The sequence below is a fragment of the Zootoca vivipara genome, chromosome 6 (genome assembly GCF_963506605.1).
Source record: "Zootoca vivipara chromosome 6, rZooViv1.1, whole genome shotgun sequence".
Lineage (NCBI taxonomy): Eukaryota > Metazoa > Chordata > Lepidosauria > Squamata > Lacertidae > Zootoca > Zootoca vivipara.
Window position 1 is genome coordinate 89,096,860 of NC_083281.1, and position 18,287 is coordinate 89,115,146.

General features: G+C 49.6%; 2 protein-coding genes across 8 annotated transcripts in view; one reads left to right on the plus strand and one right to left on the minus strand.

Moving 5' to 3' along the window:
- CROCC (ciliary rootlet coiled-coil, rootletin) overlaps positions 1-1,591 on the plus strand; it is a 53,993-nt gene extending 52,402 nt beyond the window's left edge. For all 4 annotated transcript variants that reach the window (XM_060276317.1, XM_060276318.1, XM_060276321.1 and 1 more), the window contains 2 exons: positions 540-713; positions 797-1,591. In XM_060276317.1, the coding sequence (XP_060132300.1) occupies positions 540-713; positions 797-883 (261 nt within the window). In that variant the 3' untranslated portion in view covers positions 884-1,591. The remainder of the gene's footprint in view (positions 1-539; positions 714-796) is intronic.
- A 32-nt stretch (positions 1,592-1,623) lies between these two features.
- On the minus strand, positions 1,624-18,213 carry MFAP2 (microfibril associated protein 2). 4 transcript variants are annotated; one of them, XM_035117939.2, is made up of 9 exons: positions 18,057-18,213; positions 8,055-8,135; positions 6,823-6,900; positions 6,264-6,296; positions 6,001-6,090; positions 5,044-5,082; positions 3,773-3,860; positions 2,496-2,569; positions 1,624-2,240 (listed from the first exon to the last, which is right to left on the minus strand). In XM_035117939.2, exons 1-9 carry the CDS (start codon positions 18,124-18,126, stop codon positions 2,137-2,139), a joined length of 657 nt encoding a protein of 218 aa, XP_034973830.2. In that variant the 5' UTR covers positions 18,127-18,213; the 3' UTR covers positions 1,624-2,136. The 4 variants fall into 4 exon arrangements, with proteins under 4 accessions (XP_034973830.2, XP_034973831.2, XP_060132305.1 ...); XM_035117940.2 differs by having other exon boundaries at positions 1,629-2,240; positions 6,823-6,897; XM_060276322.1 differs by lacking the exon at positions 18,057-18,213 and adding an exon at positions 13,521-14,477 and having other exon boundaries at positions 1,632-2,240.
- Between the last annotated feature and the right edge of the window lie 74 nt (positions 18,214-18,287).

Sequence of the window (18,287 nt, forward strand, 5' to 3'; positions counted from 1 at the left end):
GAACCTGCAACCTTGGTGTTATCAGCATCACGCTCTAACCAACTGAGCTATCCAGCTGTCTTGGCTAGGAGGAGACAAGGAGCGCTCCTCTCTTCTGCCTCCTGCCCTGTCTCTCTCCACAAGGAGTTTGCCTGCCAGTCTCCTCCTGCTGGTTCTGCCTTTGGCCCTGCTAAGGAAATGCAAGCGTTGCCAAACCCCACAAGGAGCTCAAAGATTCAGCATAGCCTTTTTGCCTCATTTCTCTGGTTCAACCATGGAGGGGCAAAAAGGAGCTCTGCAGAACACTGACCACCTGCCCCTGGGTGGGCCTTTGCCTAGGCTTGCAGGAGATCAGTAGGCACTGCACATGCTTTCAAAAGGCTGATCTCCAGTCTTAAGGACTAGGAACTTAGGTAGCTGTCAGTTGAAAGCAGAGGTGGTTGCAACTATTGAATTCTGGGAGATTTGCTGGGGAGGCGGCTGGGTGTCCCAGCAACCATGAGGCTCAAGGCGGCGCTGGTCCCGCTGGCGAGGTTTTCCTTCACCCTCTTCTTGCCCAGGCACAGGTGGCAGAGTTGGAGCAGGTCCAGACCAGGGCGGACTCCTCAACCCGACATCGGCAGGACCTACAGCTGGAGGCTGAGCGGCTGCGCAGCTCTCAGCTCCAGGCAGAACATACCTTGGATGCCCGGGAGCGGGCCCACCGGCAGCGGGTCAAAAGCCTTGAGGAGCAGGTGCGTCTGTGGCAGTCCTGGGGGTGGGGATGCTATGACCACGGGAGGACCCAAATGACCCCTGCTGCCTGCCTCTCCCACAGATCTCCACCCTGAAGGAGCAGCTGCACCAGGAGGTACGGAAGGGCCAAGCCAAGTTCACCCCAGCATCCATCTTCTCGGCACCCTGAACAGCTCCTTGGTCTCCAGACTCCACTGGCGGGGGGGGGGGGGGAGGTAGAGGCCTGTGTCCCCCCTCCTTACTACTAAACAAGCTAACCATCATTTGGCCAGCCTGCTTCTGGGATTTGCAAACCTCTCCGTTGATTTGTGTAAAAGACAAATGACAGGGTTTCTTTCTCTCTTTTTTGGCCATTTGTTTAGATCTGACTGATTCAAATTAATAGGCTGAAGTTCATTCATTCCAGTGGGTCTACTCTGAATAGGACTAATGTTGGCCACAAGCCACTGTTTTTATTTTAATTGACGCCTCTTCGGGCTGCATCTGAAACTCCTCCCTTCGGCTCAGCGTTGCAAAGAGATGCATTTTGACGCAGAGTTTGTTTTCAAATAGCGCTATTCTCCCCACCCCACCCCAGTGGGCGGCTGGGGGACTTGTGAGGGTGCAGGAAGAGGGGCCTGAGCGGAGACACATGTCAATCCGTCTAGGCTGACGTTTCCTCCCTTTCTTAAATGTGACCAAGGTGGTGGTTGTATTGTTGTTGTTTTTTACCAAAATGCACACACTAATTGTGTATGTATATATTTCTCTTTCTTTGGTTCTTTGTGTATCCATTAATCAACGAACGTAGAAAGTTATATTTTTATATTTCTGGTGGTGTTTGTTATTATGGATAAATGTGAACAAGAATTAAAAAAAAAACCTCCTCTTCTCACACCTGGTTGGTTCTTGGAGGAAAGAAATTGTAATACTTTGGGGTTTGTTTTATTTATTTAAACGTTTTGTAGAAAAGTAGGGAGGGGGAATCATACAAAAAGTGGGCTTACAGCTATGGGGAAAGTAAAAACAGCTGCACCCTGACCTTTGGTTGCGCTTCATGGGGGGGGGGTTAATGGAAATGGGGGTCACAATATCCCCTTGGTCCTCCTGGTGGTTTTTAATATCCCACCGGCCCTGCAGTACCCGTGAATCACAGGTTAAGCTGCTTTCCCTCTAGCACCGTTGTTTTTTTAATAAAAAAAAAGTAATGAAAATTAAACACACTAGACTATGAATGTGCACAAGGTGGGACTCTGCCCTTGCTCCCCCCCCCGGCCACCGCCTCAAATAGCACCAATGACTTCCTGTGAGGCCAAGCAGGAGGAGGAAAACGCCAGACAAAACAGGCAGTCTTGCGGCTGAGTTGCTCTCCCTCTTCCGGGGGTCGGCTCCTGCGGCGGCGTCCATGGTGCAGAAAGGCCTCCCCTCTCGTCCAGCGCCAGCTCAGCAGCCTCCACAGCTTCTGACACAGGAGGTGGCCACGCTCTGGCAGAGGCCGCTGTTCGCCATGACACCACACTTGGAGAACTTGTCCCTGCAAAGGTCGGCTGCAGGGGAAGGGGGAGCAAACAGAGGTCTCCTCAAGCCCCTCAAGGAGGCTCTCTTGGGCCTAGAGGTTTCGCTCAGGGACCTAATAAGCAGGCAGAGATCCATCCTATCGGGGCTAGGTGCCCTCTTTGGAAAGCTGCTCCCCACCCACGCCCCTCGCAGCCCACGTCTGCCCCCAGGGCTGCTTCATCTGCTGGGCTTTCCGAGGCAGCGCACGGGGGGGGGGGGGAGGTGGCACATCCAGGCCCACTTACCTCTGAGCAGCTCTTCATGGGCACAGATTGTGCGGACGCAGATCTCCTTATTGATCACGTAAACGCGGCGGAGACTAGGGAAAGATGGTGCGAGGGGTGAAGAGAACGTCGCAGCCCTGCAGTTGGGCCTCCCCTCCCTCCCCTCCATGGTCGTTTCTGCACTAGAACCTTTTCCACCGTTTCGCTCTGCCCAAAATATTAGTGAGCAATTCCACCCTTTGCCACCCTCCAGGGTTCAAGGTCCTCCTGTGCAACTTGACTTGTGCACGAAGCCCATTAAAAGAGGACAGCGCTGGCTGTTAAGTGGCAAAGTTGATTTATGGTATTCAAAAATTAAAAAGCACCGGCCTGCTAAGCATTGGCACAGAGTTTCTCAATGCTCTGCCTTGGCAGGCATTTGGAGTGGGGCTCAGTATCTCGTAGCACAGAACAGAGCACACTGAGGCCCAGATGCCCTAGAAATCACCCTCTAATACAGGTTTTATAATTTTTGACCTGGTGTGTTTGTGTGTGCTATGAAAGAATCACAATGTGGGAAAAACTGCGAAGCCAGCCAATGCCTCTGCGTAGCTCCATCCTTATTTCAGACATCGTGATATATATTGGCATATCGCGATGCTTAGCTGGTGATAACAGGTAAAGGACCCCTGGATGGTTAAGTCCAGTCAAAGGCGACTATGGGGCTTTCATCTCACTTTCAGGCTGAGGAAGCCGGTGTTTGTCCACAGACAGCTTTCTGGGTCATGTGGCCAGCATGACTCAACTGCCTCTGGCGCAACGGGACACTGATGGAAGCCAGAACGCACATAAATGCCATTTACCTTTCCGCCGCAGTGGTACCTATTTATCTACTTGCGCTGGCCTGCTTTTGAACTGCTAGGTTGGCAGGAGCTGGGACAGAGCAACGAGAGCTCACTCAAGTCGCGGGGATTTGAACTGCCAACCTTTCGATCGGCAAGCCCAAGAGGCTCAGTGGTTTAGACCACAGCGCCACCCATGTCCCTAGCTGGTGATATATCACGATGTTGGAAACCAGATATCGCCCAGTTCTGCTCAAATCTCTGCAGAGAAGGCAACCAACTGTGGCCCATCCAGATGTTTTTTGGGGGCCCATCCACTCCTGCGAGCCTTGAAAGAGCAACAGAGGCATTTTCCACGCCTGGTGGAAGCACAAGTTAACACTCTCTTTAGATCTGTCCCCATCCATCCTCTGTGGGTCCTCGGGTGAAAGACTCTCCCCCAAGCCAGATAGTGACCTCCCTCCAGCAGCTGCTCACCTGTAAAAGCAGATTTCGTTCAGGCACTGTTTGCAAGGCTTGTGGACCGAGTAGAGTCTGGTGCAAGGGTACTGCTCCTCCTGGCAGTCTGGGAATGGAGAAGAAGGGGATGGGGAGAGTTATGACAAGTGCAGTGACCCCTGAGCTTGATGCCAGAGTCTACAGGCCAATGCATATACTGACAAGCTGGAACGTGTCCAGAAGAGGGCAACCAAAATGGTCAAAGGCCTGGAAACGATGCCTTATGAGGAACGGCTTAGGGAGCTGGGTATGTTTAGCCTGGAGAAGAGAAGGTTAAGGGGTGATATGATAGCCATGTTCAAATATATGAAAGGATGTCATATGGAGGAGGGAGAAAGATTGTTTTCTGCTGCTCCAGAGAAGCGGACACGGAGCAATGGATTCAAACTACAAGAAAGAAGATTCCACCTAAACATTAGGAAGAACTTCCTGACAGTAAGAGCTGTTCGACAGTGGAATTTCTGCCAAGAAGTGTGGTGGAGTCTCCTTCTTTGGAGGTCTTTAAGCAGAGGCTTGACAGGCATATGTCAAGAATGCTTTGATGGTCTTTCCTACTTGGCAGGGGGTTGGACTGGATGGCCCTTGTGGTCTCTTCCAACTCTATGATTCTATGGGGTACATTTCCTTAGGCTTCTCTCGCAAGGGCTGCATGCAAAACCATACCCTCCAAGTGTCCTGGTTTTCCAGGGACAGTCCCAGAATTACGAAAGGCCTCCTGTTTTCTGATTTGATCCTGGAATGTCCCCATTTCCCCTGCCGGTGCTGAGCCCCTTGTGGTCCCTTCCAACTCTATGATTCTATAAGCATCAAGTCACGGCACTGGGGTCAACGCTGAGCTCAGCGCTGCAATCGGCTGCCTTCATTTGCTAGCACTAAGAGGCAAGCGACTTGAGCAATGGTCACAAGCGTTTCTATTTAGAATCATTCCTATACTGCCTTTCATTCAAAAGAATTTCCAGGCTGGTTTATAAGAACAAAAACACGAGGCTCATCTTCCTCCCTGTGCTCGGCAGCAGCTGCAGTACAGGCTGGGAAAATAGGGACATTCTGGGATCACGTCAGAAGCTGGGATGCCTTTTGCAATTCCAGGACTGTCCCTGGAAAATTGGGAGGGTATGATCATAACCCCCTCCCTGTTAAGAAAGCACAGTATTGGGGTTACGAATAAGAATGGGAACATGAATGTCTCAGCTGGGAAGCCGATTTAAATTCCAACAAGCAACCCCAAATTTCGCAGCATGCTTACTTACCGAGGGGGCCTGGTTCAGTGGGCTCTGTCTCGGGAACACCTAGAACAGGGTAGGTAGGGGAAAAGAGAATTAGGGTTACAGATCCAACTTCAGGGCTCCTGATAGTCTTCATTGCAAGCACGGGTGCAAACAGGGATGGGCTTCTGGCCTTTCCCTTATTTACATCGGAATCTGAAAGCCACAGCACAGCCAGCCAGGGATTTCTCAATAGTTAAAATCTATAACCGAAGCAGGTCAGTTTGGACCTTCCAGAAGAGGAGGAGCCTGACATTTTTTGCACAGCTTCTAGCAACAGGGGCCAAGTGCCCCCCCCCCCGGCTGGAATAACCATTAGGCAAAATAAGCCCGTGCTTACGGCATCAAGGGAAAGTGGGGGCGGGGACCGGGACCACAGAAATTTTCCATGACCGGATTTTTAACATCAATGGTCACCCATTGCTCAGCTGAGCCTTCGTTTTCTCAGCTGAAGTATATATTCAACTTCAGAAGAACTATGCAACAAGGCGGGATGGATGCCTGTTCTCTACTAATTGTAGAAGCAGATGTGTTATGTAAGATTGGTTTTGAGCAGGCACCCCCAAACTCGGCCCTCCAGCTGTTTTGGGACTACAACTCCCATCATCCCTAGCTAAGAGGAGCAGTGGTCAGGGATGATGGGAATTGTAGTCCCAAAACAGCTGGAGGGCTGAGTTTGGGGGGTGCCTGGTTTTGAGGATCTGATCAAAGTAGGATAAAAAAAATCAAATGTAAATAAAGTGGGAGTATGCAAAAATAAACATTTTATTTTATGGTTTATATTTTGAATTGGATATATATGGGGGCACCAAGACCTCTTAAGTGCTTAGGGCCTCTGAAGGTCTTCATCTGGCCCTGACTCCTTCTGGAGCTTCTCCTTCTGGAGGTTGTGGTGCAATGCCCCTTGCACAACACCTCCCTACCTCCCTAAGGTGGGCTTACCTTGGGTTGGCGCAGGGATGACTTCCTGCTGGTTCTGCTGTTGGGACTGGTACTGATACTGCTCCTCCGGGGTCTGCGGAGCAATGTCTGCTGTGGAAAGTGAGGAGGGAGAGCAGGGAGGTTCAGCTTCAGCCAGCCTGGCTCTCCCATTTCCACCCCAAAGTCTAAGGCTCAGAACGCACTTTTGGGGGGGGGGATCGGGGTGGAAATAAGTTATTCCCTTCCCCCAAACTCCCCCAGAGCAGAGGGAAAAGTTGACTTACCATTACCAGCATAATCATAATAATCTTGACTGTCTAAAAAAAAGAAGGAAGGAAAAGATGCAGAGTTTAATTCCACTGAGGCTGTCTTTGAGAGGAGGATGAGGAGCGGGGGGCAGGGGGCAGGGGAGATAGCATTTCCCCACATCGTGGCTGGGTGATCCTGGGGGTTGCAACCTTTGGCTGCTCCCCAGAGGGAGAGAGTTCAAAGGTATGCACAGCATACCTGCCATGTTGCTGTCAGAGAAATAAGGGACCGGGCCGGAAATAGCAGACCGGAAGTCGCACTGCAGCCATTTTGGAACTGGGCAGAGCAGCATCAAAAGTCGCTTCTGAGCATGCTCCGCCCAGTTCCAAAATGGCCGCCGCGCCAGAATAACCCGGGGGAAAACAAAAAATCCGTTTTTTCAGCTAGGATCAGCTGGAAAAACGGGGATTTCCCAGGGAAAACGGGAGACTTGGCAGCTATGATTGCACAGCTGAGTGTCACGTTCTAGTGACCTTGATTTGAACGGCAGGAGACAGGGAGAGGGGAGCTTCTGCCAGCCTGCAATGCACTCACCTATTTCGTAAGGCACGTAAGGTGTGTCATGGTAGGCCGGGTCCTCGATGTCGTACTGCCCTTGAGCCAGGAGTGCTGCTGGTTAGAAAGAGACCGGGGCTCAGCTGGGTCTCCCCATCACCACCAGACCATAGGGGCAGCAGTTGCATATTGCGAGAATCCAGAAGAAAGCAACTGCCTGCCCTGAGCGCTCTGCAGCAAGAGCCAAGCTTGGCTCCCCAAAGGGCCAAATGGAAAAGGCACACCAGTGCAGCCCACCTTCTGTATGCGAAGATTCTCCACCCCTGAGCCACATTCATTCCCCGAAATGCTTGTCTTGCTGGACGGATGGACACACACACACACACACTACACCAAGCTCTTGATGATCATTTTTTTAATACAAGGTGTGACCGAAAAGTTCGGTGAATTGTCACAGAAATCAAACCATCGAAGATGACCCTCAGTCTGGCAGACCGTTGACGAGCAGAACGGCGGCAAATGTCAACAGAGTTCGTGAGTTATTGACGTGGGATCGGCGCTCGTCCGTCCGAATGATGGCGGAATACAGTGCTACCTCTACTTACGAATAACTCTACTTACGAATTTTTCTACTTACGAATGGAGCTCCGTCCCCCATCTTGGATGCAGTTTAGATAGGATTTTTTCTACTTACGAATTTTTAGATAGGGCTGCTTCGACTTACGAATTTTCTCTCTCAATGCATTCCTATGGGATTCGACTTACACATTTTTTCGACTTACAAATGTGTGTTCGGAACGCATCAAATTCGTAAGTAGAGGTACCACTGTAATTGCGTATTCCATGTGAAATCGTTACCGAGTTGTCCCACCCTCCGTATTCTCCCGATCTAGCCCCACCGGATTTCTTTCTTTTTCCAGAAGTGAAATCTGCACTGAAAGGCCACAGATCTCCCAACATTTCACAAGTCCGAGCTGCTGCGGCAAGGGAACTGAAAACGGTATTAAAAGAGGACGTCTCCAGAAGTTTGCAACAGTTCTACGAACGTTGTCAATGGTGCATTGTTATCAGAGGGGGCCTACTTTGAAGGCCTGTAAGGCATGTATGTTTGAATATTTCTCGCTGTACGATTTCACAGTCACACCTTGTATTTTCCAGGGCAGCAGGTTAAGAGAGGTTCTAGAGGCAGAGCCCTGGATCAGATTGCTTCCATTACTTCGCTCAACTGTTTTGAAATGTGCTGTTGCCGGGGTGGGGGTGGGTCCACTCACCTGGCAGGCACAGGAGGAAGAGATTCAGTGTCCTCCTCATTCTCAGTCTGGGGCAGTCGTGCTGGGCTGGGGAAGAAGCACCTGTAGGGTCAGGAAAAGGAAAAGGCTGAGTAGCACAGCTTGGACTAAAGTGCAGCCGTTTCATTTGACATTTGAGTTGACTGCTCCTCCTTACCACATCTATCCTTATGGAAAGTGTGCCCATATTTATGCTTTTAATGCCATTCTGTGCTGCAATATGTTTCAGACAGCTCCCCTTTTGCATTTATTTTATCGGCATGCCAAGCAATCCTAGAATCATAGAGTTGGAAGAGACCACAAGGGCCATCCAGTCCAACCCCCTGCCAAGCAGGAAACACCATCAAAGCATTCTTGACATATGCCTGTCAAGCCTCCGCTTAAAGACCTCCAAAGAAGGAGACTCCACCACACTCCTTGGTAGCAAATTCCACTGCCGAACAGCTCTTACTGTCAGGAAGTTCTTCCTAACGTTTAGGTGGAATCTTCTTTCTCACGTGGCAACTGTGCAGAAAAACACACGAGGAGATTTGGGTTGCCTCCTATCTGAAAGAGAGATGGAGATTCCTTTCCACTCCCAAGAAACCCCCTGGATCCTGCCAGGCATGGCCTCTGTGCGCCTAGCAGTGTCTGCAATGCATACACCTCGTCCCACCTCCTGCCTCCAGCATCTGCTGGGATTGGAAAGCAGAAGACCCCCCCCCATGCCCCTCCCTCAAAACAAGCTCTCAAGCAGTTCTGCGGACTTTGCAAATGCCCTGTTGATCTTGTGCCCTTCTGCAGAACCAATAAAGCTGTCCCCAAATGACGCTGGAGACCCAGGAAACCTTTGGGAGGGATTTGGGCACAAAGTAAGTCAAATGTGTGGGCTCAGCTGCCTAGTTGTGTTGTTGTTGGTTTCCATTGGGGATTTCCATTGCAATTTCCATCAGCAGCATAATAGCCAGACGTGGTTTGTGGTACCGTGGCGGGGAGAGGAAAACTGGAAAGGGGGCACCTGCCAAATGTTCTGTTGACTGAACATTGTACATTTAACAAGCAACACAAAACCAAGAGCTCTCGCCAAAAGCTGGGGCAGGCAAGCGGTTTTCCGCCTGAGGGCTGCAGCATTCCTTAGCGTGTTGTGGGGAGTCAGGGGGAAGACACATGTTAACTCTGGAAGAAGCCAAAGGTGGGTTCTCCTCCTCCTCCTCTGAGGGTTAGATGGCTCATTCCAGAAGTCTAAGCTGACTGCTTGCACAAAGCTTTCAGAACGAAGCCAAGAGCTGCATAAAACCCACAGGATGGCTGCCCCTGGTTGCCACCCGCCCCTCCTTTTCGTTTTTAACTGCTAAGAACCCTCTGCAAAGTCTTCGTCAAAGGATGATTGCTCACGGCTGTCACCCTGAGGGACATGGCGAATTCATTCAGATAAACTATACTTGCGCAGAAAGATAACTCAGGTCTTGCAGACCAACATTCCTCAGATGAAAATAGGGAAGAAGAGTTTGGATTGGATTTGATATCCCGCTTTATCACTACCCGAAGGAGTCTCAAAGCGGCTAACATTCTCCTTTCCCCTCCTCCCCCACAACAAACACTCTGTGAGGTGAGTGGGGCTGAGAGACTTCAGAGAAGCGTGACTAGCCCAAGGTCACCCAGCAGCTGCATGTGGAGGAGCGGGGATGCGAACCCGGTCCCCCAGATTACGAGTCTACCGCTCTTAACCACTACACCACACTGACATTTCTCACTCCCCCACAACTGACCTTCCTCGAATCTCACCCCTTCAATGTTTTCCCTTCCCTGCGGAGCGTTTCCTATCAGAAGATGGGCAAGTCCCGGTTTCATTTTATTCCTTGGTAGATTTACAAAAGGAAAGACACGCACCAATAAATAAATGTTTAGAAAGGGGCAAGATTAGACGCAGACACACAAAACATTTTTTTTAAAAAAAACAAGAAATCAGGACTCCTTGCACTCTGCTTCGCTCCCCACTTTCTTCCTGCCCAGGGCGGCACTGCCCTCTGCCTGCCCCTCAGAGCCGGCTGCAACCTCTCCTCCTCCTTACCAACTCTCCAGCAGCCACTATGAGCTGCCCAAGGAAGGAGGCTGGCAACGGGATGCTCTCCCCCAGTCACAAGCTGTCTAGGGACAAGTGCCGGCTCATCCTCCTTCCAAAGCTCAGCACCGGCAAGGGAAATGGGGACATTCCGGGATCAAATCAGAAACCAGGAGGCCTTTCGTAATTCTGGGACTGTCCCTGGAAAACCAGGACACTTGGAGGGTATGGTTTTGCATGCAGCCCTTGCGAGAGAAGCCTAAGGAAATGTACCCCATAGAATCATAGAGTTGGAAGAGACCACAAGGGCCATGCAGTCCAACCCCCTGCCGAGCAGGAAACACCTTCAAAGCATTCTTGACATATGCCTGTCAAGCCTCTGCTTAAAGACCTCCAAAGAAGGAGACTCCACCACACTCCTTGGTAGCAAATTCCACTGCTGAACAGCTCTTACTGTCAGGAAGTTCTTCCTAATATTTAGGTGGAATCTTCTTTCTTGTAGTTTGAATCCATTGCTCCATGACCGCTTCTCTGGAGCAGCAGAAAACAACCTTTCTCCCTCCTCTATATGACATCCTTTTATATATTTGAACATGGCTATCATATCACCCCTTAACCTTCTCTTCTCCAGGCTAAACATGCCCAGCTCCCTAAGCCGTTCCTCATAAGGCATCGTTTCCATGCCTTTGACCATTTTGGTTGCCCTCCTCTGGACACGTTCCAGCTTGTCAGTATCCTTCTTGAACTGTGGTGCCCAGAACTGGACACAGCATTCCAGGTGAGGTCTGACCAGAGCGGAATACAGTGGTACTATTACTTCCCTTGATCTAGATGCTATACTCCCATAGGAGGCTGAAATCTATAGTTCTGTCTCAAAGACCCTCAGCATCTGAATACTTGTCCGTCAGGAGACCAAAAGAACAGGATCTCCATCCTTGTTTTGTCAGTGTTGTTCCCACCATAATTTTGTAGGCTGTGGGTAGGGAGCCTAACTATGGACTCCATGTAACGCTTTTTATGTCTGTAGAAGGCGGTGCAAGGCGTCAAGCCTGGAGGTCACAAAAGACCAAAAACACCAATTAAGAGGGGAGGTGCTGTCAGGAAATGTTCTGATGAAAGAAGCCCAACCTGACCACCTTCCAGCAATGCATCCTGCGGTGCCCTTTTAATTTTTAATTGCTTTGATTTCTCCATGCATCGTTGCCCAACACTGCAGGAGCGGGAAGGGGAAGGGGAAAAGAAACAGGCGCAAAGCTCCTCGCCAGATACTGGAAAAGATGCCCAGGTCGCTCTGAACAAAGAGGCCTGGCCTGGAACTCGCCTTGTAGTTGAGGAAAGTTTCCTGGAATGCTCTCCCCCCCCCCCCCGGCCTCTGCAGAAGTCATTTAAAACACTTCCATGCTGGGATTCTGAATCCATCTCCAACAGCAGCAATCTTCCCTGCCCCCTCTCTCGCCATGCCTGTTTGCACAGTTCAGGAGAGAGGGAGAAAGAGTTGGCTGGACACCCCCAGCGCAGCCTGCTTGCTGCCAGATTAAAACATTATTGCTCCCCTTGTCGTAGGAATTAGGCGAACTGTAAAAGCGTTTTCTTCTTGGTGAGCTACCTTCTCAGGTTGATGAGCACCATCTGCCCCTTGCTTCTTTCTACAGCACAGGCAGAAGCCACTTTCTTGACCATTGGTCTCGTCTGCTCAATCCCCCCAGAGCCTGTCTTTGCACGCAGGGGAAGACCCTAACTCACCCGAGGGTTTGAGACCCATCGGCTACCCTCACCTGGTTTAGCTGGGTGGTTGGTGCTGTTCCCAGCGTGTGGCCGCTGTCGGTTTCTGGAAGCCACATGTGAGAGCTCGGGGTAGGGGGCCAAAGGTGGACAAACTACCCCAGGAGCCAGTGTGGTGTAGTGGTTAAGAGCGGTAGACTCGTAATCTGGGGAACGGGGTTTGCTTCCCTGCTCCTCCACATGCAGCTGCTGGGTGACCTTGGGCTAGTCACACTTCTGTGAAGTCTCTCAGCCCCACTCACCTCACAGAGTGTTTGTTGTGGGGGAGGAAGGGAAAGGAGATTGTTAGCCGCTTTGAGACTCCTTCGGGTAATGATAAAGCGGGATATCAAATCCAAACTACTCTTCTTCTTCTTCTTCTTCTGGAGCACAATGTGTCCCCCAACCCTAACATCCACCAAACCCCGAGAAGATAATTAAGCACACAGGAACTATAGGGCCTTCCTCTCAGCAATTGGTTTAAATAGATATATTAAATTTGGCTTGTAGGTCGGGTTGGATCCAATTACATGGTGGGGGGGAACCCTTTGTGCATGGGCAGAGATGTGATGCAAGTTCACCAGGGGCATTCCAGCAAGATGTGGCGGTTGAGCCCTCCCTCCTCCACATCAAAGAACCTCCCCCACCATCCCTCTCTAGCCAGGAAAGGCTATTCCCTTCCCCGACCCTGCTCCCACTCTCCCTCCCTCCCTCCTGGAAGGCCCCCACTGCACTGATGCTTTTGGCAGAAGATGCTGAAATGGGGGTGGGGTGGGGAGAGAGAAAAGGCCCTCCTCAATGCCCAAGATGTGGGAGGGTAACACTTCTAGGGAAACCAGATGTGTTTTTTTGCAAGGCACATCTGGGAACAATCAGTCAGCTCCTGCAAAGGAAAGAATGCCTCAGGAGCCTCCTGAAACCCCACCTTCTAGGAAAAGCCCCCTCCTCCAAAGGCCAGGAGAGGGAGCAGAGAACAAAAGGGAACCCCCCCTCCACCAACCAGATATCACAGGGGATTTTTGACCTACAAAATCGGTCCACAATGTCTTGCCCCCCCCCAAAAAAACCTTACTTACAAAGGCTTTCATAGTGACTTTCCAAGGAATGGAATCCCACTCCTCTCTGGCCTCAGCCAAAATTCCAGACATCAGCAAATGGAAAGTGGGGGGCGGGGGCTCAACATCTGCCCCGCCAACTCGCTCACTGAGCTGTTGCATTTACAATGAATAGAACACACATATTGTCCTTAAGCTCACTACCTTTTCTTCATCCTTCAAAAGTTCCCCATTCCATTGGAAAGTTCCTTAAAACGATGCCAACATGCAATTTGGTAGTATTTAGACAAGCGTTAACCAAGGACCCCCTCAAAGCCGCCTTCGCTCTGGATTAAAAGCTGCAGTTAAAACAAGAAAAATAAACCTGCCTTTCTGAAAAACACGAATGATTCCCACCCGCCCCCTTTCTCCTTCACTGCCATTTGCTTTAGTTTTTTGGGGGGGTCATGATCCTGACTGAAGGCGAAATGGTCCCTTTACATTTTGCCCACGACTCTTGCCTACTGGCGAAATTCTAGAGCTCTGCAGAGGAACAGCCAAAAATGGCACAAAACCTCTGTGCATGCACAGAGACACAGAGGAGTGACTTACTGGTCTGAAAGGTCTCTTCTCTTCTCAGTCCCCCTGCTATCCTCCCAGAGCCTGGATCTCTTTTGCCCACTTTCAAGAGAGGGGGAAAGAAATCTGTCTTGCAATGCAGCCTCTCCCCTGGGTCCTAATGCTACCCTTGCTTTAAAGGCAGCGGGTTTCCACATATTTCAACCCCATCCCACTTAATTAAAACCAGAGAGGAGAAACAGGGAAGAACAACAGGTGAGGTCTCTGCAGACTGGATGCATGCAAATGTCCCAATCTTCAGAAGGGGGTGGGGGGTGGGGGGAGAGGACCCAGGGAACTACAAATCAGACAGGCTGACTTTGATACCAGCACAGGTCTTTACAACAGATAATTAAACAATTGGTCCGTGAAGGCTTAGAAAAGTATACTGTGGTCACTAGAGCAAGCATGGGCTTCTAAAGAACAAGTTATGCCAGAACAACCTTACTTCTGTTTTTGATAAGAGTTGCAAGCTTTGGTGGATCAGGGGAAAGCTGTGAATGTAAAACATCTTGATTTCATTATGGCTTTCCACAAAGCCTTCTTGAGAAGTTGGTAAAAGGTAGGGCAGACAATGTCAATGTAGGGTGGAAGTGAGAGCTGGACCATAAAGAAGGCTGATTGCCGAAGAATTGATGCTTTTGAATTATGGTGCTGGAGGAGACTCTTGAGAGTCCCATGGACTGCAAGAAGATCAGACCTATCCATTCTGAAGGAAATCAGCCCTGAGTGCTCACTGGAAGGACAGATCCTGAAGCTGAGGCTCCAATACTTTGGCCACCTCATGAGAAGAGAAGACTCCCTGGAAAAGACCCTGATGTTGGGAAAGATGGAGGGCACTAGGAGAAGGGGACGACAGAGGATGAGATGGTTGGACAGTTGGAAGCTACGAACATGAGTTTGACCAAACTGCGGGAGGCAGTGCAAGACAGGAGTGCCTGGCGTGCTATGGTCCATGGGGTCACGAAGAGTCGGACACGACTAAACGACTAAACAATAACAGGGTGGATTTGGAGCTGATTGACAGAACCCAAAGATCACTGATCCTGGGGGGGGGAGTGCCAAGTGGGGTGCCGCAGGGTTCTGTCCTAGGCCTGGTGCTGTTCAGCATCTTTGCTTGGCCGAAAGAACTGGAGGGATGCTCACCCAGTTTGCAGATGACGCCAAACAGGGTGGGGCAGCGAAAACCTCAGAAGACAGAATCGGGATTCGATAGGACCTTAACAGATTGGAGAACGGGACCAAAGCTAACTAAAATGAATCTCAATAGGCACAAATACGAGGTTCTACACTTAGGTAGGAATAATCCGAATTGTCTAAACAAAGGCCTCCACTCAGGCATCCCCAAACTGCAGCCCTCCAGATGTTTTGGCCTGCAACTCCCATGATCCCTAGCTAACAGGACCAGTGGCCGGGGAAGATGGGAATTGAAGTCCAAAACATCTGGAGGGCCGAAGTTTGGGGATGCCTGCCTCCACTCTTCTATAAAAAGTTCATCATTTTGGTCTTTTAATTTTGTTGTCAACTTTGCCATTTCCACGCAGTCCTTTTAAAACCCATTATTCCTTCACTGGAACCTTCTCTTCTTTCCATTTCTGTGCATACAATATTCTAGCTGCTGTTGTCACATGTATAAATTGTTTGGTCATCTTCTTCAGAATGTCTGTCCTTGTTATCCCTATAAGAAAAGCTTCAGGTCTTTTGGGAATAGCCCACTTGAACAGCTTCTTCATTTCATTATAAATCATTTCCCCAAAGCCTTTAGCCTTTTACATGCCCACCACATCTGAAAGAACGACCCTTCTGACCCCAATTTAAGAAGGATGTTGACAAGCTGGAATGTGTGCAGAGGAGGGCAGCTAGGATGATCAAGTGTCTGGAAACTAAGCCTTATGAGGAGCGCTTGAAGGAGCCGGGTATGTTTAGCCTGGAAAAGAGGAGACCGAAAGGAGATATGATAGTAATCTTCAAATATCTTAAGGGCTGTCACTTGGAGGAGAGAGCATGCTTGTTTTCTCCTGCTCTGGAGGGTAGGACTCGAACCAATGGCTTCAAGTTGCAAGAAAGGAGATTCCAACTAAACATTTGAAAAAACTTTTTGACAGTAAGAGCTGCTCAGCACTGGGACAGACTCCCACAAGAGGTGATGGATTCTCATTCCTTGGAGGCTTTTAAACAAAGGTTGAATGGCCATCTGCCATGGATGCTTTTGCTGAGATTCCTTCATTACTGGGGGTTGGGCTAGATGGCCTTTTTGGTACTTTCAAACTCTAAGATTCTATGATTCCATCATTTTCAAATAGTTTTCATTTAAAGCACAACAGCCAGCAAATTTCATCTCTCTCCCCCCCCCCCCAATAGCTTCTCCCAAGAAACCACATCAATATATAAGTCTTTTGTGTAGTCATTATTGAGCTGTGATTCCTGCATTGTAGGTAAGGTTGCCACCCACCCTGTAGAATACAGGATTGTCCCTTATTTCAATGTAAAGTGATTTGTCCTGTATTTTCCCTATTTCCGCCCTGCTGCTGCAGCTGCTGCTGCTCCCCCTGCCTCTGACCTCTTTCCTTTCCTTTTTTCTCCTCATTCCCTCTTCTCATCTCGTCCCAAGGTGGAGCAAACCAGGGCAAGGCTTTTTTTTTCTCTCTCTCTTTTTTTTTAATATACTTTTTATTAGATTTTAACAAGAAATACAAGAAAAAAGAAAAAGGCACAAAAAAGAAAAATACATAGAAAAAAAACGGCAAAAAAACAAAAAACAAAAAAAACAAAAACAGATTCAGACTTCCTCATTTCCCCCTCTTGAGTTCTTATTGTTAAAAATAGTTCTCGCATTTTCCCATTCTAACTTCACATTCTTATTTCTAAATTTCAACTTTTTCATCTTTTTCATTGCTATTATCCATTCTCCTTGTACTTTAACCTCTTTTCTCTTAACATCCTCTCTCCAAAATTATTATTATCTAATCCCTAGTCTCTTTCCCTTACCCAAAAATATATAAGATTCACATCCTAATTTATTACCCATTTACTTCCACCCACACAACAAAGTTCCCACCCCCCCTTCCCTGGAATCGAAGTCTCCAGATGAATCAGCCAGGTTCCTCATACAATCCTTAATACATTCCGAGATCAGACCATATTATTTCAGACAATACCAAATAATCCAGAACCTCTCAACCCACCCCTAGTCTGTCCCATACCAACTTTTGCCGAACTCTTGCCCCCCCCTTCTGTAATCCCATCACTTTGTATCTTTGCACCTTTTCATCCTCTTTCTGCCCCCCAACTGTTTGTGTCCTCCCCTCTCTCACCGGGGCGCTGATTTTCCCAACCTCTTTTTTGGGGTGCTTTTTTGCTTTAACCCTCTCCTGTTTCACTTCTCTCACCAGTGAAACAGTGTTTTCTCCTACTTTCCCTCCCTGTTCCACCCCTCCCACCAGTAGAACAGTGTTCTTTTCAGGAAATAAATCCATTGGTTCAGCATATTGTCCTTCAGTATTATCTTTCTCCTCTTCTATGTTTTTACATACGTCACATAGGGCAAGGCTTTGAGGTTGTCCTTTCCAGTCCCCTGCAGTTTTGATGTGGGTTAAGGTGGCCATGATCCACCTGGGAGCACCAGGCCCTGTACCTTCCGAGGCTCTAGCAACAAGCCGTTCTGTGTCAGCGTAGCCCAGAAGCCTCAGCTCTGAACATGATCTGCATTATATTTGAGAGAGGAGGAGGGCAGGGGAGAAGCAGCTCCTCACAAGCCTTGCCCTTCCAACCACCCTTTCCCCCTCTCCTTCAGAAATTTAACATGTGGAACAAAGCTCATCCCCTCATCAGAATATGCCCCCGCCTCCTGCATGCATTGTTGCACAGGACTGCATATGTGTGAAAAAGGTCGTGTATTCCAGCTCTGGATAGCAAAGCAGAGATTTACAAAATTATGTGCGTGTGACAAATGTCAGAGGGGCCACCCGGTTAGGCTGCAATAGACTGCAATGGATTGCTCTGAAGTCTTTTCAGAACCAGGTGGAAAAAGAACACCACCCCAACACCGCTATCCTGTCCTATATTTTCCCAGAACACAGGTCGCAACTCTAATTGCAGGGGGTTGGATCAGAAGACCACTTTGCCATTCTGTAAGTTGTTGTTGTTGTTGTTTAATCGTTTAGTCGTGTCCGACTCTTCGTGACCCCATGGACCATAGCACGCCAGGCACTCCTGTCTTCCACAGCCTTCCGCAGTTTGGTCAAACTCATGTTTGTAAGAGAATTAGACAAATTTCTGGGGAAGAGGGCAGTCAACAGTTACAAGCCGCGATGGCTCTGCTCTGCCTCCACAGTCGGGAGGCTACCCGTTGCTGGAAAGACTCAGGAAGGCGAGTTGGGAGAATTGCAGCCTTCTCGGGTGCTCAACGCGCGTCCACCCATTTACACGTGAACGTAGAGCCCGTGGCGCACCCACCAGGCGACCGTCAGGACACGCTCCGCGACCCTCCCTGGGACCCCCTCGACACACACCCAAGCCGGCCACGCCAACCTTTGAGCAGGGGCAGGGAGCGCGCATGCACGAGCCCCTTAACCCGGGAGCAAGGGGAGGTCTCCTCCATGGCCGCAGTCAGGGGAAATTCAGCTCTTAAGCTTTCTTGTGTCTACGATCTCCTCCTCCCGCCACCCTCAACATGGCGGCCACACTAGTCCCACTACGGCCGACGTCTAAAACCCCACTCTCGCGTCAGGCGCTCCAAATGCCGCGGGACCGCCTCCACTC

Coding starts and splice junctions, on each gene's coding strand:
- MFAP2 (XM_035117939.2), bottom strand. CDS start 18,126: ATGGAGGAGACCTCCCCTTGCTCCCGGGTTAAGGGGCTCGTGCATGCG. Junction 6,901..8,054: donor CTTCCTCCTGTGCCTGCCAG/GTGAGTGGACCC, acceptor CTTTCTAACCAG/CAGCACTCCTGGCTCAAGGG. Junction 2,241..2,495: donor CCATGAAGAGCTGCTCAGAG/GTAAGTGGGCCT, acceptor CTTCCCCTGCAG/CCGACCTTTGCAGGGACAAG.